Below are 23,159 nucleotides of genomic sequence, written 5' to 3'. Positions count from 1 at the left end.
GGGCGGTGATTATCATCAGCAGTGTGGGTACTGCAGCCTGACCAGGGAGCAGTGGGGTGGGCAGTGGGGGCTGAGCGCTACACTAGCGGGCGGCGAGTGCTGACCGCTGCACTAGCGGGCCCGGGCCCAGGCATCCCGCTGATAATGATCACCGCCCGGCCCGCTAGCTCAGCACCGCTCCACCCGCAAGCGATTTATCACATGTAAAAAATGGCCCATCAAGTGCCAAATTGTATGTGAGCCTCCCGGGGAGCTGTCGTGCGGCTCACAGGAGAATTGGGTCCGACTTGTCCTTAGGACAAGTCGGCCTAATGTATGGGGGCCGTTATATTCCAGTTTACAAATGTGTGAAAAAGTAACATTTATGATAATTACTATTTCTTTGCCAGGTGTTTAATTAGCTCATCTTTTATACCTTTTTATCATTGAAATTGAATGAGATAGTTTCAAAATGATGGTATTTTCTTATGTGAGTTCTTTTCCCCCTAGAAATTATACAAAGATGCATGGGATAACTCAAAAGCATTGGGATACCAACTGGATGCCAAATATATACCCATCGTTGGTGCAAAGCATGCTAAAACTGTTTCCAGTGAAGTAAGTACAGTATAGCTTATTTAATCCTCATTATTTTATTGCCTATTTGTTTTTCATTAGATCATAAAATGTTAATTTATTTTTCTTATAGCTGAAATACAAAGAACACCATATGAAGGAAAAAGGCCATTACCTTGCTGGCACCCATATTGGTGACTTCCCCAGTGTTGTGCATTCGTTAGCCTTCCAGAAGATGAGGAGCGTGGTAAGATTTTTTTCTGCATACAATAACTATATGTTAGTGGAAGGAAGTACTGGAACAAGATAATGACATACAGTAATACTATCAATTGCCAATCAGACAACAATTAAGACTTACAAAATATCTAAACTGATCAGCAGTTCTATAGACAGGAAAGATAACACACATTGCCAATTAAGCACAACAGTACACGTGTAGAAGTCAACAGGAGCATGGATGTGTCTTGTGACCATGTTGGATTCAGTCATGAAATACTAGATCGTGGCTGATCATCGATGGTTAACTATTGCCATATATGTCTATGACTTTTCCAGTTTGATGCTCAAGCTTTTATAACTTAGTAATCTCTTTTTTTTTAATTCTCACTTCTTCTTAGCTGGGCTACAAGAAGAATTATGAAACCAACAAGACAAAGATTAATATTCCAGAGGACATGCTCAACAATGTCCTTGCCAAGAAATGCCAACAGATCCTCAGTGACATTGAATATCGTCACCGTCTCCATGAATGGACATGCCTCCCCGATAAACAGAGTGTCATTCACGCAAGAAAGGCCCATGAGATCTTCAGCGATGTAAGTGGCAAAATGCTAAATTAGCACTTTTTTTTTAAATTAGATAATTGTATACAAATATTTCAATTTTTTTTTAAATAATCATACGTTGAACATATTTTTTGTCTTTGTAGGTAATCTATAAGGATGACCTGACATGGCTGAAGGGCATCGGCTGTTATGTGTGGGACACTCCAGAAATCGTGCTTGCTAAGAAGTCATATGATCTTCAGAGCCAAGTGAGTAATACGTTATCAGTATGTTTGTGATGCCAAAATAATGGATTGTTAGATGTATATGTGAGAAATCTTTGAAGAATGATTTAAGAATTTTTTACCTTTTCTCACCAAGTTTACAGACATACAGGATACAGGAGGTATGCAATGCGGGATTCTGACTGTCGGACCGTCCCGGCAGTTGGAATATCAGTCTGTTTTCTCCCATCTCGACAGTATATCGCCAGGCGGAATTCAATGTTCTACCTGTCCATTGTCGAAAAGGGGGCGTGTTTTGGCGAAACGGCCATGGATTGTCAAGATCCGGTTATGAATGCGACAATCCATGGCCGTTTTTTGACAAAACAGATCCGACTGAATTTAAAGTCGGATCTTTTTTGACGAACTCCGCCTTTAACACCTTCAGTGGCATTCCCGAGAATTTTCCGGGTTATGCTCCAGCATAAACTGGCAAACCCAGAAAATTCTCGGGATTGCCACTGCCCACGCTCCCTCCCACTGGGCAGAGCCACTGAACTAAGTGCTGAGGTCAGCGCCACGCTCAGCTTTAGCAGCTTCCCTGCCCCTTCTGCCCAGCCCTGCCTCCCTCCCCTGGCTGTGTGTGGCGTGACCTTGTAATGTCACGCCGCACACAGCCGGGTTGCCGGGGGCAGGGCCGGCTAGTGGCTGATGGACTGTTCAGTGGAGCTGTCTGGACCCTGGTGTTACAGTGGTGTTTTTTTTTTTTAGGGAACCCTCCCCAGAAAAAACTCACCCAGTGGGGAGCGCTCCCTAAAAATACCTCCACCACTGAAGGGGTTGATGCTGTCGGAAACGACAGCATTGAATAGGTGGCTGCTGCTATTTCCCCTGTCGGAAATAGGAACGAGGATTGATTACCGCCCTAGGGTGCATTTGATGAATACAAACAATCAAGACAGCCATTCATTGCAATGCCGTTTATAATTTTCTAGGCTCCTTGGTCTCATTATTGTTGACTGTGCTTAATGATCTTAACTTCTTATGAAATAGTGTAAGTAGTTAGAAGAGGCTAAGCAGTATCAGACTGGGAAATAAAAAAACCATCAGGGAATGCAGTGGCAGAGGCCCACGCTTAAAGGATGTGATCATCTCCCAGAGAGGGTGTGGACAACATCTGCAGAAATAATTGCCCACTTTGACTGGCAGGAAGGCTGTTCTTAGAGAATTTTCCACGGAAACAAACCAAGTACCTACGTTCATCTAAGGTCCTGTTCCATAAAATTACTGTTCCTCTAGTAGAGTAACAATTTATATTTAAGTGCTCAGTGTGGAACCTAGAGGAGTTGGTGGGGCCACTGGCAGTGGTGTCCACCTGGATTTCCCCCTGCACGCCCATGAGTCAGACTGATCCTTAAGCTAAGGACCTGAGATTTGACAGAAGAAAGGGCTCATGACTGAACAAAGTTTAGTTACTGGCTTAAAATGAAAGGCATTTCCAGTCCATATCATTATATTTACTATAACTGGAAAGGAGAGCTAGGCAACAGCTGGGGACATTTGCCCAAAATTAGATGTACCCATCCTACCTGGAATACCCATTTCCTTCAGGTACATCCAGCTTATGCTTATCTCTCTCTCTCTCTCATCCTTATTCACAATTTTATATATTATTTTTCTAGAATAAATATACAGCTTCTGGCAAAGAAAACTTCAAGAACTACAGCGTTGTTACCGACACTCCTGTCTATGTCACCGCTGTTCAAAGCGCCATTAACGCCAGCGATGTAAGTACAGTACGGTTTCTTAAAGAGTAATCACTAATTACTGGGCCCACTGCTTCATGTTTCATTGTTTTTTCATTTAGCGGAAGTACAAAGAGGATTTCAACAGGACAAAGGATAAGTACACAACTGTGCTGGAAACCGTGGACTTTAACCGAACCGAAGGCCTAAAAGAACTTTTCAGTAATGTATGTTATTCTGATGTTTGGTGCTTGATAAATGATTCTGGAAATCATTAATAGAGTTTAGAGGGAGAACAATAAAATGGATTTCATTCTTTAGAACATGTACAAACAAGCCTGGGAAACTGTCAAAGCCACAAGCTACCAGCTTCCTTCAGATTCGGTTGCCTTGGCATTTGCTAAGCAGAATAAGCACATCGCCAGCACTGTGAGTATTTTGTAGGTTTTCTTTAAACCATCCTTTTATTATTGTTACACTTTGTATCCTAGATCAAACAAATGCGTCATGCAATGTCATTGTTTCCTTCTTTGTTAATAGCTGAAGTACCGCGAGGAATATGAGAAGTTTAAAGCGCTCTACACTTTACCAAGGGGTATTCAGGATGATCCAAACACAGCACGATGCCTCAGAGTGGGCAAGTTTCCTCTGGATGTGAGTAGATGCTGCTGCTGGTAGTGTGCGTATATAGTGACCTACAGTATGTTATGAGTCGGAAGGGTGCCGGATGATTGCCCGACAGTCGGGATTCCGACGGTCAGTACTCTGACATTGGAATCCTGACTGTTTAAATGTCCGACAGTTGGGATCCCGACTTGCAGGGGCTATTCTGCCTTGTGATGAGTGGAAGGAGCCACCGAGCCCGCAAAAGGCTTCTTTGCACTCACCCCCCTGTCAGAGCACCGGCAGTCAGGATTCTGATGTTGGGATACTGGCCGTCGGTATCCTGACTGTCGGACCGCCATACCACACCCGAGTCAGAAAGAGATCAGCGATTACCATCACAAGTACCTAGCTTGATTTTCTGCAGAAGAGACAGAACCAAAACACCTTACACCAATTATTTACAATGTCCAAAGCAATCCACAGGACCCAGAAAAGCATTTATTTATCTCTGGCTTATTTGTGAAAGTACCCAGCTTGCTACAGTGTAAAAATGGGCCATTTATTTAGGGTAGTGAAAATCGATCATAGTGTAGCTGTAGATAAGACAATGGACAATAGTTATTTATCTGCTTTTTTTTAGCTTTGCTTGTTCATAAAGACACAATGAATATATGTGATCTAGCTATCTTGTGCTGGCAATTAGTGCACACCATGGCAGACTATGATCATTACCGACAGAATTTTCCCAGATGGAAAAGGATAAATCTTTTTTTTTTTTTTTTTTTTTTATGGCCCACATACAGTATACAGCCATTTGCCAGTGGTTTGGTTAAAAGTAAAAAAAATAGTGCTTACATAGTCTATGGGGGTATACAATGCAGGACAATATTTCCAATACTCGGAAATATTGCCCAGCACCTAAAACGATGCTGCATTTTCGGCTCTTTGAAAAGCCAAATCTGCATTCACGGAAAGAGCCGCTAAATTTGCAAATTAGCATCCGTTTCTGCAGAAAAATACATGGATTCGCCAATCCACATCTTTTCCGACTTTTGGAGAGTTTCTGAAAGTTGGAAATAAAAGAAGAAAATTGAATAGATCAAATGCGAATTCGATCTACTCTACACGAAAAACTGCAGATATTTCCAAGGATTGGAAATATCTGCTGGGATTGAATACTCAATTGAATAATGTCTATATATATTACCTACTATTACTTTGCCAAATTTCTATGTTCTGCAGTAATAATAATGAAAGGTAATTCGATTGAGGATCATGATTAGGTGTTGAAGGGGGGGGGGGGGGATTAGTGGCCAGTATATTGACTTTCCTAGGAAGTCTACTCATCGGGCAGTGCTGTTCATACGATCCAGCGAATTGCCATCTGCATGTATGGGCAGCTTTAATTGTAAGCTTGTAAGGTCGGTAAACAAATAATTACCAGATCACCAAATCCCAATTTTTAATTCCTAAAACTGTTTATCTTGGTAGCGTTTGTACAGAGACACATATGAGAAGAATAAGAGTAAGATTCACATTGCTCCTGACATGTTGGAGATCATCACTGCCCGGGAGACACAGCAAAAAGTCAGCGAAATTGATTACCGAAAATATCTCCATGAATGGATCTGCATGCCCGACCTTCAGCTGTATGTCCACGCCCGCAAGGTCAACGAGCAACTCAGCGATGTGAGTTAAGACGGACTATGGATGTCATGAATAAGTCTTTTGGTCTCAGGTCTATCTTGATCCAAAAACAAAAACACTTTTTTTTAACTGGTGATATTATAGTTTTCTACATTAACCTTTTTATGTGTTTTAGATTGTCTACAAGGATGATATGAACTGGCTGAAAGGATTGGGCTGCTTTGTTTATGATACTCCAGAGATTCTTCGAGCCAAGCATGCATATGACCTCAGCAGTGATGTAAGTGCATTCCTAATTCTTTATTGATGTCTCCCGGACCCAATATCAACCATGCCCCAGATTAACACAATAGAAAACTACAATGTGTGATGTGAGATGAATGATATGCTCTGTGAATGCACACCTATGGCTAGCATGGTATAGGTTAGTGCACTACAGTCGCTGCATCTTATGATTTCACCCAATGGATAAAAAAGTTATTTTAGACATCTGCTTTGGTCAGGGCTGCCACTAGGAATTTTGGGTCCCGAGACTGATTCATTTTTTTGCGCTTGCGCAGTAGGCTGACCTTCCCGGGACAGAAGGGTCCGGCATGTGCACCCTGGAGTTGCCTACAGCGGATGAGCGCCCATCTTCCCCCCTCATGCCCTCCCCTTCCATCACTTACTTCAGGTTCCGAAGCACATGCTTCTTCAATGCAGGATGCTGGCGGCCAATTAAAATGCAGCGCCAGCTGGTTAGCCAATCAGAGCTTGTGAACCAGCAGCCGCTCTGATTGGCGCAAAAGCCGGTGCAGCATTTTAATTGGCCGCCAGCATCCTGCATTGAAGAAGCCTGTGCTTCGGGACCTGCTGAGGACCGAGCGCGGCGCAGGCAGCACACAGCGGAGGGTTGCTGTGGGCAAAATGAGTTACCGGAGCCCGGGACAGCTGTACCCACAGCACCCCCTTTCGGCGGCCCTGGCATTGGTCTTTTAATGTGAGATGAAAGTGAATTAGATGTTGATGCCCACTGTCTTTTACATTTACTGTACTTTTGACACAATACAGTACAACACCAGTGGGGTTACATGAGGTGCTGTCACCGAGCTTCCCAATGCTCATCACACAGAAGAGTAAAGTACACTACATTGTGTTCTGTGCTCCTGTGTGTAACGGTACTTATTCTCTGATCAATTATCCCTAGTTCCTTAGCATCACCCCTTCTCTCTTTCTCTCTTTTTTGCCTACCACAGGTAACACAAAGTAAAGCACAAGTAGATTTAAACTTCTCATTAATTCTTAATGACATTAACTCTCAGGAGTAAATTTACTAAGATGGGAGTTGTATTAAAGATGTGAAGTTGCCCCTAGCAACCAATCAGATTCTTTCTATTATCGTCTAGAAGGTGCTAAAAAAATATATAGAAACTGATTGGTTGCTATTGGCAACATCACATCTTCAGTAGAACTCGCATTTTTAGTAAATTTACCCCTCAATGTCCTTTTTTGTGTGTTGTATTACTATGTTCATGCTATGGGTCTTTGCTGGAGGTATCCATATATATGTTAGAAGAGCCACCAAAATAAAATTCACACAAAAAAAGCATATTGGGGGTGATTCAAATGGACAAAACCATGTGCACTGCAGGTGGGGCAGATGTAACATGTGCAGAGAGAGTTACATTTGGTTAAGGTTTGTACTTCAAACTGATATCTATATTGCACCATAAAAATAATGCAGCCAGTATTTACCCTGCGCAGAAACAAAATAACTCACCCAAATCTAACTGTTTCTGCACATGTTACATCTGCCCCACCTGCAGTGCACATGGTTTTGTCCATTAGTAAACCAAATGTGCTTTGCGAGTGAACCTGAAAACCCCCCGGTGTAAGTACATGCTCAGCTCATAGTGCATCCACCTCTACATCACTATAGCAGCAAGCCCAGCATCAGTAGAACAGTAAATGTGCTACACAGTACATCACTATAGCAGCAAGCCCAGCATCAGTACAACAGTAAATGTGCTATACAGTACATCACTATAGCAGCAAGCCCAGCATCAGTACAACAGTAAATGTGCTACACAGTACATCACTATAGCAGCAAGCCCAGCATCAGTAGAACAGTAAATGTGCTACACAGTACATCACTATAGCAGCAAGCCCAGCATCAGTACAACAGAAAATGTGCTACACAGTACATCACTATAGCAGCAAGCCCAGCATCAGTACAACAGTAAATGTGCTATACATCTTTCCTGATTTAAACAAAATGTAAAAATTGCATTGTTGCATCTTAAAATAATATTTTCAAGGTAGTATATAATAAATAGACTCATAGAATGTAATACAATAATAAGTTAAATTCAATTAACTGAAATTAAATTAAATACAAACATCTGTTGTTTTCCCATTTGAAAAAGCCTTTCCTGACATTATCTATATGCAGATATCAGCTAAGTAGTGTGGATATATGGCTCCAGCGTCATATAGTGTTGGGTTGGATAGGGCCATATGGTAAATTCCCCTCTGGGGGCATTTAAGGGTCAAGGCCCACCAAGTTATGTGTGGGAAGTGTTGTGACCAGCTGCCAGAGGGGGTGAGGCTAGCTGTCAGTGGGGGTGTGACCAGCTGCCAGTGGGGGTGTGACCAGCTGCCAGATGGGGAGTGGCCAGTCACTATAATTGTTGGAATTACAGAAGAATCATTGCCCTGGTCACTTTACTGTACCTGAATGATCGTTCATTTTCTCGGTTCCATAAGAAAAGGGGAATCATTCAGGTGACCAAAGCATATATTACGGAACAGATAGCAGGCTGAGGTAGGGCAGTGGGGCCCACTGGGAATTTCATTGGTGTCACAGTGGGCCAGTTAAGTACTATCAGTTGTAGTAGCTACATAGTGTAGTACGCACATGGGATTCAATTAATAACATGCACATGTTCTATTTTTCTATGATTATATTTTAATGCATGTAAACAAAAGGTTGGAATCGTAAGATGTTTTGTAATAACCAGTTGATTTCTTTCTCAGAACAAATATAAAGCTAAAGCAGAGCAGATGAAGAAAAATTACACCTCAGTGTTGGAAACTCCAGTTTACGTCCAGGCGGTCGCCAGTGGTCTGCAAAGCAGTGATGTGAGTGTCCTCTACTTATTTCAGGAGTGCCAGTCCAACATCCTGCATCAAAGATACCCCAAAGCCCCCAAGTGCTGTCACTGGTTTCCAGTGATTCAATAGGCTGCTATCACATAAATATTATTGCCGGCCCCTGCCTCTGCTGTGTGGATGTGCCTGATGCACATAAGTAGGGGCCCCCCATAAGTAGGGGCCTACAGAGCGTTCGGCTACTATGGTACACCATAAAGTGTTTGCTAAGATCATCAATAAAGTAGCTGTGCAAAATATTGCCAGCCCTATTCATGAGAAGATAAGATGATTAAAATGTATTATGTTTTCCTTGTTTGCAGGTTGTGTATCACACGGACTATGAACAGAATGTTAGAGGAAAGGTTATATCCACCACAAACACAGTTGAATTGGACAGAGCCAGTAATGCCAATATAATACTCAGTGACGTGAGTATATTCCTGCTGTAACATTTCATCATTATAGAATATAGAGTCATACAGTGATCTTCACAGGCAAGCTGCTTGATGTAAGAGTATAGATAGATTCTAGATATATAGATGGGTAGATTACAGATAGATAGATATATTGATTGATATATTGATTAACAGGTTATATAGATTCAATGATTGATTATTGATAGAAATATAGATTTATAGATTATAGAGTGATAGATTATAGATAGATATATTGGTTGATAGATGTATTAATAGATGATAGACATAGTGATTTATTATAGATAGAAATATAGATAGATTTACAGATTATAGATATTTAGATAAATCGATAGATAGAATATAGATAAACAGATAGGTAGATAGATGTAATAGTATAGATAGATTATAGATATACTGTGTATGTATATATATATATATATATATATATATATATATATATATATATATATATATATATAGCAAAGAAAGCCAGGAGTACTTGAACGAAGAAGCACTAAGGTGGCACCACGGAGTTTGAAGCAAACATATAGTTTATTAACGTTTCGGGGGAACGTCAGTCCCCGTCGTCAGAACATCAGATAATAACAACATTTAAAAGCTCACCTTATATCCCCACCGTACGTGACACACAGACGGAGCCGGGCTGCTGGGCGGCACGCTTCACTGGGGCGTAACTTTCGCTCCCAAATGATGTCATCAAGTCTTGAATATTCATGAAATACAAATAGCGTCTCCGCTGGCATAGCAACGCGGCTCCGACTGTAAGGAAAAACATTAAAACCGGCAATGAATGAGGAGTACATATGTTACAATCAAAACACAACAGGACCGGACCATATGCAATATCAAAATCAAACACTATTCTAGTGCATGATACTGTTCCATGAAATACGTTCATTAAGCCCTTTTGGGGATACAGTTTGAAGTGTATGAATCCAAAATGATTCACGTTTGAGCAGAAGGTTAGCTCTGTCTCCAACCCTAGGGAGAGGGGGGATGTGGTCTATGATTTTGTATCTAAGAGTAGATAATTGATGGCCTGCTTCACGAAAATGGGCTGCAACGGGTTGCTCCATCGGTTTCCCCATCAATGCAGCTTTGATGGCTGACCGACGAAGGCCCATTCTCTCCTTGAAGGTGCGGGTTGTCATCCCCACATAATGTTTGCCGCAAGGGCAAATAATCATATAAACCACGTATTCAGTGTTACATGTTAATACATGATTGATTTTATATTTTTTGCCTGAATGGGGGTGACAGAAAGAATTCCCAATCAGTAAATAATTACAAGTAGTGCAAGAGGGGCAACGATAGCAACCAGGTTTTCTACAAGATTGGAGGGGATATTGGTATTTGGTAATGTCTGCATGTACCAAGAAATCGCGCAGATTTTTATTGCAGCGATAAGCTGTCATGGGTCTTTTTTTCTGGAGGCCAGGTAATTTACCATCAGATGCTATAAAAGGCCAAATAGCTTGAGTAGCTTTGGGGATCACAGAACTCGAGGTGTCATATGTAGTTACCCAAGTAAATTTCTCTTCATTGGATGATTTCATTTTAGGTTGCAATAGACTGTGTCTATTTAGGTTTAAAACCTTTTGTTGGCTCTTTATTAAATCTGTATTATTGTAACCTCGGACCAAGAATTTATTTCTAATTATTTCTAGCTCATTAAATAATGTAGAATGGTCACTGGTTATTCGGGCCGCTCTTAGCATTTGTGAATAGGGTAATCCATGTTTTAGGGAGGGAGGGTGTTGACTACCAAAATGTAAAAGCGTATTCCTGTCAGTGGGCTTATAGAAAATTGATGTCTTTAAAGAGTTATCATTTAAAGACACACACACATCAAGAAAATCAACTTGACTTTTGCTGCTCTTGCAAGTAAATTTGACAGGTGAATACATACCATCATGTTGTCAAATAATTTAACATCGCCATGCCACAACAGGAAAACATCATCGATATATCGAGAAAACATCGAAATAGGACTTGCAAAAATCTCATTTGGAAAAAACAACAATTGTTCCTGATGGAATATAAAAATATTTGCATACGATGGGGCCACAGGGGACCCCATCGCACACCCTGACACTTGTAAGTAATGGCAGCCATCAAACGAAAGAAGTTCCTGCTCAGCACCAATTCAAGCAGGGTTAGAAATACCTGTTTATCAAAATCAAATACATCTCCCAATTAATCAATGAAAATATTCATGGCCTGTAATCCCAGATGATGGGGGATACAAGTATATAGACTGTTCACATCTAATACACATAGAACAGTCTCAGCATCTAGTGTATCTTTGGCTTTAGTGTCCAGTAGGTTCAGAAAGGTAGTTGTATCTTTTAGAAAAGACAATTTGGTCGCAAGGAATGGTTGTATGATTAAGTCCAAGAACTCAGAGACCGGATGAAATAAGGATCCTCGTGCAGAGATAATTGGACGAGGTGGGGGTTCAGTGGAATTTTTGTGCAGTTTGGGTAATGAATATAGAATGGGCATAATAGGAAACTTCTGAGTCAAAGCATCGCAAAGTCTTTGGTCAATTTTATGCTGTTTTACAAAGCCTGTTAGTATGGATGTTAATTCTTTCTGGTAATCAAAAGTTGGGTCTTTATCCAACTTCTGATACGTGGAAGTATTGGCTAAGTGTTCCAGCAAAACCCTTCTGTAAGTTTCTGTATCCTGTAAGACAATGCCACCGCCTTTATCCGCAGGGCAGATTGTAATTGATTTGTCCTTGCTCAGGGTAAGCAGGGCTTGTCTCTCAGATCTTGATAAATTATAGTTGGTTTTGGTATTGGCTTGGGTATACTTGCTCATAGTTTGGTCTAGCATGCGGATGTAAGTTTTAATCGAAGCATTCGTAGAAGAAGGTTCAAACTTAGATTTAATTATTTTATTGCAAAAGAGTTCTTTGGGCGAAGGTTCTTGCCTTAGAATTTTGAAAAAACTCTTTAAGGCGTAGTCCCCTGTTCATACGATGCATATCGATTTGCCATTCAAAGTCCTTATGTGCTGATGTTGGTACAAAGGACAAACCTTTGTTAAGCACAACTAATTCCGAATGTGTTAACACCCTGGACGATAAATAAAAAATTAATTGCTCTTTTTGTTGGTTGCTTTTTTTGAGCCTTTGGTTTTGGCCACCTCTTCTGGTTCTGGTTCTATTGGATATTTTGCCCGTGCTTTTCGGGTGCGTACCCCTAAAGGGGGACGTGACTGTACAGATGTGGACGGTTCCTCCGAATCCATGACATTGAAGTACTATCAGATTGTGATGACTGCCCATGTTCTTGTCTGGTTTTCTTGTTACGCCAGGTTTGTCTGTTAGTTTGACGCTGACCATGAAATTGTTCACGGTGACCGCTTAGCCATCTGTAAACCATATTGGTTTCATAATCTTGTTTTACCATAATAAATTTAGATTTTTTAAAACGCAGAAGTTCCTTACGGTATTGGTCACATTGTGTAGATAATTTAGACCACCATTTGTCATAGTTGGTATCATTCAATTTATCTTGATTAGAAGAGGTAATGACTTCGATCTTGGATCTGACTGTTTTCAACTCCTTACCCGATTCTTTTATTATGAGTAACATCAAATCAAAGCTGCAACGGTTCAGTACAGTTACCCATCTCCTACAAAATTCTGGATTCATCCTTCCAATTGTATATATATATATATATATATATATATATATACATATATATAGATTATAGATAGGATGATAGATTATATATATATATATTGATTGATAGATTTATTAATAGATTATATATATATTTATTAATTATTGATACAAATATAGATATATTGACAGATTATAGAGATTTAGATAAATAGATAGAGTATAGATAGAATATAGATAAACAGATAGGTAGATAGATGTAATAGTATAGATAAATTATAGATATATATATATAGATTATAGATAGGATGATAGATTATAGATATATATATATATGTATATTGATTGATAGATTTATTAATAGATTATATATATATTTATTAATTATTGATAAAAATATAGATATATTGATAGATTATAGATATATTAATTGATAGATAGATAAACAGATATAGATAAAATATAGTTAAACAGATTATAGATAGATCTATTGATTGATAGTTTATAGATGGATATATAAATTGATAGATTATATATAGACGGATGGATGGATTGAATGTTACCATTTAACAAGATAACTTTATTTTCTGTCCCTTTATTTTACAACAGAACCTGTATCGTGAAGCTGGTATCAGCAACCTCCCTAAGGGGTACAGTCTTCCAAATGACACCCCCTCCCTTCTACATGCCAAGAAAGCTCAGGCAATCGGCAGTGATGTAAGTAAGAGTATTCCTTGTAATACTGATTTTTGTTCATGGTCTTTCCTGCAGTATTCTACATTTCCATTCACTTACATATAATGTGCTACTGATTACTGTAATGTTCTGTATTTCTGAGCAAAACAGTAAACACTAGACACAATAGAATTACAGATGCTTATGATACTTCCCGGTATGCCGGTCCGATGATATGATTATTGAAATGTCGACCTGGAACATATTTATATCTACAGAATGTCAACAGGTTCACAATGGGTAGGCTACGAGAGATGCGCGGGGCCACAAATCTCTATGTAGTGGGATTTTCTAACTGGTATAGTCAAATCACGGCAGATCGCTTAGAAAATGCCCTGAAATTGCCCCATTTGTAGGCCCTATTAGGTTAGCATTAGGCTGGGGGAGGGGGGGTAAGGGGGGGTTTCATTAGGAATAGCAGTAGTGCAGTGACTCATCTCAGCTGAATCAGGTGACCACAAGACCCTAAGGATACGTTTGCATCACTGGAGATTCTGGAGTCGCTGCCCGGTAAGTAAACCCACTACACCCACGGGGGACACAGTTTTTTTTACATTCTAACCATGATAACATTTCTTCAGTATTGACATAATGAATGTCAACATGGTGAATAAGCATGTCGACATGATGAATATTGACTAAACATACCCAACCCATGCTTCACTATCCAGCATCACTTAGGTACTTTAGAAGCCAAGACCAGAAAATGGCTTCTACTATGCACATCGAGGAATAATATTTAGACCTTACTTATTGTAATATTCCATATACTCTCCAGCTTTTGCATCAGTGTGTTTCTCTTGTGTACTTTAATTCTCACTTACACAATGTTGCAGTTAGGATAACCAACTGAACTAACGTTCTTGGTCTTCACCATTCCACAGCTGAAATATAAAGAAGTATATGAGCATCTGAAGGCAAAGGCTTACACTCTGGCCCCAGATAACGTCAGCCACGTGAACATACAGAAAGTGAACAAGATCATGAACGAGGTAATTACTAACAGAGGTGGTCAAGTTATGGTTTCAGATCATAGTTTATGGTAGCTGCTGCATTTTGTGTAGAACATCTACCGTTTTTCTTTTCTTTCCATAAATTGCTTGAATAAAATTTTTTTTTAAAATAATATTTATTAAGAACTTTTAAACTTTTGCTATTCAGTAAAATATCTCATTCACCGAGTGTAAATGTGTATATATTGGCATATATTATAACATAACGTGTATATAATATTAGCACTTTGTATATTATAATAGCAAAGTCTAATTATGGTCTCCATGCTATCATTCCATCTATTCAATGTTTTTCTTTTTTTTTGCCGAATTGCAGAAACATTTCTGAGAGTCGGAAAAGACATGGATCGTTGAATCCATGTCTTTATAGGCGGAAACGGCAGCTAATTTAATAATACAGCGGCCATTACCGCTAAGTCAAATTCGGCTTTCCAAAAAGCTGGATCTGCAGCTGCGATTCCCGGCCAACAACTGTTGGTATTGAATAGTTCCTGCCCGGTATTTCTGAGTATTGGAAATATCGGCCAGGATTGAATTCCCCCGAAATGGGAATGTTAGGTTATCCATCATTTACTGACACTATGACAACTGTTTATCTTCCTTTTTGCATTTCAGAGGCTCTACCGTCAGTTGTATCACAAGCAGAAGGATAAAATCCACACCACTCCAGATACTCCGGAGATCCGCCAAGTCAAAGCCACACAGGAGGCCATCAGTGATGTAAATGACTTACAATATTAAATAATTTTATGCTAATGTTTTCGGTCTGGCCTTTCATTCCCTTACATTATACCATTGTTTTTTAGCTGGTGTACAAATCAGACTACTTCAAGATGCAAGGTCACAATATCTCCATGCCATTCACTCCCCAAACCATACATTGCCGCTATGTTGGAGAAATAACCAGTGATGTAAGTCAAATGCCTCAAACACTGCTGTATAACGATTGTCATAACGAGAATATGGAATATTGTTAGAATACAACATTTCCGATCTCATATATTGGGGTCAAATATGTAAAACAATTTAACTGTGATCTTATGTTGTTTTATATAGGAAATATCTTAATGTATTGTACTGTGCAGTTAGGAATACTGTACATTGCTAATGCTAATCTATGTGTCATTATTTCTACTAGAATAAGTACAAAGAAGACTTAAACTGGCTGAAAGGACTTGGGTGCTTCTTGTATGATACCCCAGACATGGTGCGTGCTCGTGATCTCCGCAAACTCTGGGTAGGTAACCATTATATATTCCCGCAATAACACAGAAGCTGTATTCATGAGTGGGAAGTGACATACTCATATATGTGTCTCCTTATGTGTATTTTACCAGTCCCACTACACGTACACCACTCCTGCCAAGAAGATGCTGGATAAATTCAGTGTGGTCTTGGACACACCAGAATACAGGACCGTCCAGGAGTTAAAGACACATCTCAGCCAGGTAAAATGTTCATCTACTGTATATTAAGCAATGCATTTACAGTACTGCATACTCCTACACTCAAGACAGTGGTGTGTATTACATTTATTACGTCTAAACATGTTGTATTATCCTAAGCAAGATGATGTTCACTTTAGAACATAAATCAAAGTCTAGTCTCCTCTATAGCAGTATTATTTTGTTGACAAATGCACTGCTACACACCTAGGGCTTCCTGTCTGACTGCTCTCAAAGCAAGTTGCATTTTGGGTTACTTTCTCTGCCGCTGTTAGCTGTGAGTAACTTTCTGCTGTATTGCATCGCAAGTAGATGCAACCAGGTAGCTCTGTAATGATGTCACAGATGGGACACAGGTAGTATTTTGTGCTAGGTAACTGCTGCAACGATTGCAAATAGGGCTGAGCAGGGCCGTGATATCCATAAGGCTGACTAGGCTGAAGCGTAGGGGCTCATCAATATTTTATTTGCGGAGGCAAGGTATCCTGCACCCTAGGACTCCAGTGCTGCCCTCTGTGCAGTAGCAAAGCACACTTGTAGTCAGCTGTGGTTTGTTTCAAGATAATGTTGTGGGGGGGGGGGGGACAGCTGACCAATTACAATGGGTATACAATGGGTCAGGTGATAGCGAACAAGCATAGAACAAATTAGGCCGTAATGTTAGTCATTGGCTGTTACCTGCACAGTGACCCCAACATCCGCCGTGCCCCTTCCCCCCGTGCGACCAGTCCTGGCAGTCTAATCAGCCTTTTGGTTAATCAGGCATGGGAGTGCTGGAGAATTCCCGAAATACCGGAAAGCCCTGGTGCCCTTCCTCAAATGCTACATTTGGAAATGACACTGGTACTCACAAATGCTCCGTTTAAAGATTTTCCTTGGTTTACAAAAATAATAAAGACAAATAGTAGGTTTATGATGGCTATACTGTAATTCACTGTAATTATTGTTCAAAGATGAGAAAACACTTTGTTGTAAGTGACTTCAAGCTGAGCAACATATTGTATCACCTAAGGGATAATGTAGAGTCTGGAATCCAACTGCTCCTAGTGGGATAAGTGTTCATTTTCTATAAACAATTTCCAGAGCACTAGATAATAGATATAAAAGTTAAAAAAAGACATCAATAGTTATGGATAAGGTGGGTTACATTCTTTGCAGCGTTATGCCTTCTCGGGCCTTACATTTTGTTTGTAACTAAAGTGCTGTATCTTTATTTCTTAGGTTGTGTACAGAGCCGAAGGCAACAAACAGAAATCCATCTACACAACAGTTCTCGATACTCCAGACTTCCTGAGAGCGAAGGAAGGACAGAAGATTCAGAGCCAGGTGAGAAGATTTATTTTCTAGTAACTATTTTTAGGTTGAGTTCAATATTGTGTTATGTATTAATGTTAGAAGTTAGGTGGAGGAAATTGATTGGGAATATGTTGCCAAGACAACGTGTGACAAGTGACTGTTATAATAAGGTGAGATTAACGCGTGATACATTTGTCATTTACTTTTTCTGCAGTACCTATACGGAGAGGTCGCATCTAAGGAGAGACCGCATCACCATGCCGGGTCGCAGACTCCAGCCCTGAACCTTGCTAAGCACTTGAAGGACCTGATCAGCGAGGTGAGATTTTTAGACCCTCAATCGATTTAAGGCTACAAGTATGCATATTTAATGGGGCTGGATAATATATAGGGGGGCCTGATTCAGGTAGACGCTGCCCTGCCATCCCCAAAATCCTGCCAGGCGAATTAATGTGCACTCTGTCCGGATAGAGGTGTACGGCTAGTGAAAAATTCGCAGCTGAGCAAAAATATCCCAAACTATTCATTAGACACTCACCAGCTATAAAGCTTGGGCATGTCTACGTTTTCTTAGGCACGCCTTGAGTTTTACCACCCCCAGATGACTACTACCTGTCAATCACCTTGCAAATGGTTAACGAAGGAAAAAAGTAGCAGGATTCGCATGTGCATTGAGGTCCACACGCATGCACAGTTCATTGATAATCAGCTGTTTTGTGAATCCACACAGCAGCGAATCGTGCCCATAGACATGACAGTCAGATCACTTGTCCAAGTGGTCATACCATTGTACAGATGTGTCCACATACATCTAGCCTCCTTGTGTGTTAAATAGCCCTTCTAGTCACGGCATACCATGGCGTCTTATCCATTACAATGCATATTGAGGCTATTTCAACTAGACCTGCAGATTTTAAAAAATCACAGATCGCAATTTTCAGCAATCTGCACATAGATGTACACACCAGTGTGAGCACTTAAACTGCAGTCACATTGTGAAAAATGCAACGGCAGTCTAAGGCGTGATGGTGGGTGGCAACTGACTGTTGCGGCGGCTGCAACCGAGCAGTTTTGGGATTCTGGCCTGACAACGCAAGAGTGTCCGGACCATTCAAGGGGAGGGGCCTGCGGCGGGTTATGTGTGAGCACTTCATTGCGTGCCAATCTTGCCCTATGCTGGGCAGCCCCTCCTTCAGACTACCGCCGGAGGATTTAGTTTTGCGCAAGTTTGCAAAACTGCAACAAGATCAGAAACTGACCCTAATTCTCTCGCCTGCACACCCTTGCGTACCTCAGTTTTGGAGCAGATGGGAATAGATTGATATGTAGCCAATCAGATCTTAAGAACATTCACAGAGGAACTGAGTATTTCAGGCAAAGAGTGTGCTTATGTTGTTTGAGGATGTGATGGAGCGAATGATCCTGGTCTATCATATTCCAATGAAAGATCTTGGTCCATAGATTTGGAAAAAATCACTGACGTTGCAATTTGTTGCATAGTTTCGGATTTATGTGGCAAAATGTCCATATGCCATTTACAATGTATCACCACTGGAAAAATGTTACGGTTGGTGAACTCTCCCTGTACAGCGTGACCTAGGACATGTGACCTGGTCCTGGTCTGGACAGTTATTTGCAGCTACCTACTAAGCAGAGATTTTTTGAAATTCGACTACTACGGGGGGCACAAAGGGGTAAAATGTGTCACCTAGCAAACCTTTGCCCAGTTGAAACTGGGCACATTAACTAGTATTTGTTAATTCTGTGCACTGACTTGCTCTTCTGACTCTTTCTGCAGAGAAAATATAAATCACAGTACGAGAAGCTGAAGCACAAGTATACAGCCATTGCGGACACACCCATCAATTTGCGGGCTAAGAAGGCCTATTTGAATGCTAGTGACGTAAGTAAATACATATACAATATGTGTATACTGCCTGGCTACCCCATTGGGTGGAGCACATAAAAAGCAGGTATTACTATTGATATAATAAACCTGAAGCAATCGCTTTAGATTTAAAGTAATATCTTCTACGTTCTCCATTTTCTGTACATCTGTAGTGACTGCAACTTTGTGCACTGTGACAGGAAAGATCCTAGCAAAAAACATACACATATTGTATTAAGTGGCTGACAGGGGATTTCTAACAGGTTTATTTTTGCTTCCTTTAGCTCCGCTATAAAGAAACATTTGAGAATGCCAAGGGCAAGTACCATACAGTGAAAGATGCCCTGGATATTGTCTATCATCGCAAGGTTACAGATGACATCAGTAATGTAAGTACATAGGGGCCAGGATATACCTTTTGCTATTTAAGCATGTGGCTGTAGATTCTCAACGTTTATTTTGAACTCTTTCTTTTACTTAGGTAAAATATAAAGAAAAGTACGTCAGCCAGTTGGGTGCTTGGAGATCCATTCCTGACCGCCCTGAGTATTTCCATCATCGCGCAGTGACCGATTCAGTCAGCGACGTGAGTTGATTTCTCATACTTGTCAGACAGGTGTATCATATACACAATACTGTACACTGACATACAGTACAGACAGATGGGGTATCACACACACAGTACTGTACACTGACATACAATCATATGGGGTATCACACACAACACTGCACACTGACATACAGTCAGACAGGGTATCACACACAGTACTGTACCCTGACATACAGTCAGACAGGTGTATCACACAGACAAAACTGTACACTGACATACAGTCAGACGACAGTCATTAGCCTGACGTCGGAATCCCGACTGCAGGGACTAAGACAGCGGGGGGGGGGGGGGGGAGCAATGAAGCCCCTCGATGCACTCGCCACTTTCGCCACCTATTTTATTCTCCCTTTATGGGGGTCGTGGGAGAATAGCCGCTGCCAGTCTTTTGGGCTTTTATCAGATTTCACAGTCGGTGTAATGAGTTTTGAAATGCCGACTGCCGGTCAGTCATCCGGCACCCAGTTAGACGGAGTATCACACACTGTACCCTAACATACAGTCAGACAGGCTTTTATACAGGCCTGAAATCATTAGATGGTTGCTGACCATGAAATGATTTCTTTATACTGACATACAGTCAGACGGGCTATCACAGTACTGTACCCTGACATACAGTCAGACATATCATACACAGTACTGTACACTGACATACAGTCTAATGGGGTATCCCATACAGTACTGCACACTGATATACAGTCACACTGGGTATCACACACAGTACTGTACCCTGACATACAGTCACACGGGTATCACCCACAGTACTGTACACTGACATACAGTCAGACGGGTATCATCCACAGTACTGTACACTGACATACAGTAAGATGGGGTATCACACACAGTACTACACACTGACATACAGTAAGATGGGTTATCACCTACAGTACTGTACACTGACATACAGTCATATGGGGTATCACACACAGTACTGCACACTGACATACAGTCAGATGGGGTATCACACATAGTACTGCACACTGACATACAGTCAGATGGGGTATCACACATAGTACTGCACACTGACATACAATCAGATGGGGTATCACACACAGTACTGTACCCTAACATACAGTCAGACGGGTATCACACACAGTTTTGCACACTGACATACAGTCAGATGGTTTATCACACACAGTACTGCACACTGACATACAGTCAGACGGGTATCACACACAGTACTGTACCCTAACATACAGTCAGACGGGTATCACACACAGTACTGCACACTGATATACAGTAAGATGGGGTATCACACACAGTTTTGCACACTGACATACAGTCAGATGGGGTATCACACACAGTACTGCACACTGACATACAATCAGATGGGGTATCACACACAGTACTGTACACTGACATACAGTGAGACAGGCTTGCGTGCGGGCCTGAAATCATTATATAGTTGCTGACCATGGATTGATTTCTTTAGCGCTTGCTAATATAAGTCACTCTTTGGTGATTTAGATTAGCGGTGCCCTGCTCCGAGAACAGGGCGGGCAGCTGACATCCGGGGACGTCAGCCACCCACCCCCGGAAAGCAGGTGGCCTCCCCTGTTCGCACGGGGATAGCCAGTGTTTTCCTGGGCGCACCCAGCGTTCCCTACCCGCCTGCTGCACGCCCCCCCTGGTGCGAGCACCGCGGAGACTATGCAAGATGTGCATGAGCATATCTTCACCATCGAACTGCCCTTACGAGTGTACGAGGGAATTCCCAAACCTAAATCAGGGCCTATATCATATGGATATTTTTATATATATAGTGGCACTTTAACAATAAATAATTAGATAGCATTATGGAGGAGGAATGGTCCTAGCACCACAGACAGCATTCATTACTATTGTTTATTAATGAGCATTTGATGATGAAATTGTAACGAGTGTCTTTGATGTCTGCAGTTCAAGTACAAAGAGGACCTCACATGGCTGAAGGGCATTGGCTGTTATGCCTGGGATACCCCCGATTTTACCCTTGCAGGGCAAAACAAGGCACTCTACAGTGGGGTAAGTAGACCACAGTGACACCTGTAGGCGACAAAGGTATTGCACTGTTTACATGAACATGTAGTATTACATGCTATACTGGCTCTAATTATGTATTACTCTTGTATATCACCTGCTTTTGTCTTTACCACAAAGTGAAAAAGATTTAGCACAGGACTATGTCTATAAAACTATTCTGGGAATAGATGATGTATAACACTGTATGTACAAAGCTCTGCTGCCTTCTGTTCTCTTGTGCTAGGCCGCCAAGCAATAGCTAATATAACTTTCTGTAGCAATCATTTCACAGTCTAGAAAAGTCGAGTCCTTGCGTCATATATTAAATAAAATGAATACATAGAGAATAAAAGGGCACACCTCTTATTAATCAAACAGAGACCATGAGAGTAGAGTGGGGGACTATCATCGCAAATGCCAAGTTGCTCCCGTGATGGACCCGTGTCCAAATCCTGTGTGCGACCCAGCATTTGCAATGTGAAAGGGGTATTAGTTGGGAGAAGGCTGCATACACTTTGGGAATAAGCAGAGATAGATTCTCTGTTGCTTAGGCAAACATCCCATCTTCAATAGAACTCCCATCTTCGTAAATTGACGGACAGCATTTTTAATTAAATAAAAATACAACTTTTTCTCTTTCTATTATTTAACAGTACAAATACAAGGAGTCTTTTGAAAAGACAAAGTCGGTTTTCAAGTACACTGCTGATACTCCTCTGTTTAATCATTTCAAGTATGCAACCCAGCTGGCGAATGAGGTAAGGTGACTGACCAGTAATGTAGAGGCCACCAGAACGTCTACTCACTAGACTTACGTTTCTGTGGTGATCTTAAGATGCCCATTAGGTGACCACTACTGATTATAAGTTACTTGCTAAGCTATCACATTTACATATAGTAGTACTATATTTGGCATCCTGTCACTATATTAATTTACGGTCAGGAATCTCCCAGTCAGGGGCGTAACTAAATATTGGTAGGCCCCATAGCAAACGTTTTTAAGGGCCTCCTATTTGGCAAGTGATGGTGATAAATGTATGCAAAACATATCACTTAGACAGTAAAGATGGGCCCCCTTCAGCACTGAGCCCCATAGCAGCTGCATCCCTTGTACTTATGGTAGTTACGCCCTTTCTCCCAGTCTACAGCTATTATCAAACTATTACTCCTACACAAAACTTTAGTGCAGTCAACTTAATCTATAGAAACAATAAACTATCCCATGGCATATGTTTTGCTGTGACTGATGTGTATGTAAACCGTAATGTTTAATACACACTCCAATACATTTGATAGTAATGTCTATAGTAATTCCCTGAACAAGTCATCACATATTAATAACATCATGATTATTGAAAAGTTTGTTATATATTTATATATATTACAGAGATATCGTTAGTATATTTAGTTTACATAATTATTTACC

General features: G+C 40.8%; 1 protein-coding gene across 1 annotated transcript in view; it reads left to right on the top strand.

Moving 5' to 3' along the window:
• The window catches only part of NEB (nebulin), a 172,025-nt gene that overhangs the window by 98,352 nt on the left and 50,514 nt on the right, over window positions 1-23,159 (top strand). The window contains exons 84-108 of the mRNA XM_083155043.1: window positions 490-597; window positions 689-802; window positions 1,176-1,373; window positions 1,487-1,591; window positions 3,229-3,333; window positions 3,414-3,518; window positions 3,613-3,720; window positions 3,832-3,945; window positions 5,389-5,586; window positions 5,720-5,824; window positions 8,560-8,664; window positions 8,997-9,104; window positions 13,358-13,465; window positions 14,368-14,475; window positions 15,112-15,216; window positions 15,303-15,407; window positions 15,635-15,733; window positions 15,834-15,944; window positions 17,163-17,267; window positions 17,452-17,556; window positions 19,036-19,140; window positions 19,410-19,514; window positions 19,607-19,711; window positions 21,632-21,736; window positions 22,387-22,491. Of these exons, the coding sequence (XP_083011169.1) occupies window positions 490-597; window positions 689-802; window positions 1,176-1,373; window positions 1,487-1,591; window positions 3,229-3,333; window positions 3,414-3,518; window positions 3,613-3,720; window positions 3,832-3,945; window positions 5,389-5,586; window positions 5,720-5,824; window positions 8,560-8,664; window positions 8,997-9,104; window positions 13,358-13,465; window positions 14,368-14,475; window positions 15,112-15,216; window positions 15,303-15,407; window positions 15,635-15,733; window positions 15,834-15,944; window positions 17,163-17,267; window positions 17,452-17,556; window positions 19,036-19,140; window positions 19,410-19,514; window positions 19,607-19,711; window positions 21,632-21,736; window positions 22,387-22,491 (2,844 nt within the window). The remainder of the gene's footprint in view (window positions 1-489; window positions 598-688; window positions 803-1,175; window positions 1,374-1,486; window positions 1,592-3,228; window positions 3,334-3,413; window positions 3,519-3,612; window positions 3,721-3,831; window positions 3,946-5,388; window positions 5,587-5,719; window positions 5,825-8,559; window positions 8,665-8,996; window positions 9,105-13,357; window positions 13,466-14,367; window positions 14,476-15,111; window positions 15,217-15,302; window positions 15,408-15,634; window positions 15,734-15,833; window positions 15,945-17,162; window positions 17,268-17,451; window positions 17,557-19,035; window positions 19,141-19,409; window positions 19,515-19,606; window positions 19,712-21,631; window positions 21,737-22,386; window positions 22,492-23,159) is intronic.

Source organism: Crinia signifera, chromosome 7 (genome assembly GCF_055691185.1).
Source record: "Crinia signifera chromosome 7, ASM5569118v1, whole genome shotgun sequence".
NCBI lineage: Eukaryota > Metazoa > Chordata > Amphibia > Anura > Myobatrachidae > Crinia > Crinia signifera.
Note: the sequence above shows the minus strand (reverse complement) of the source record. Positions and strands in the feature narration are given on the sequence as shown.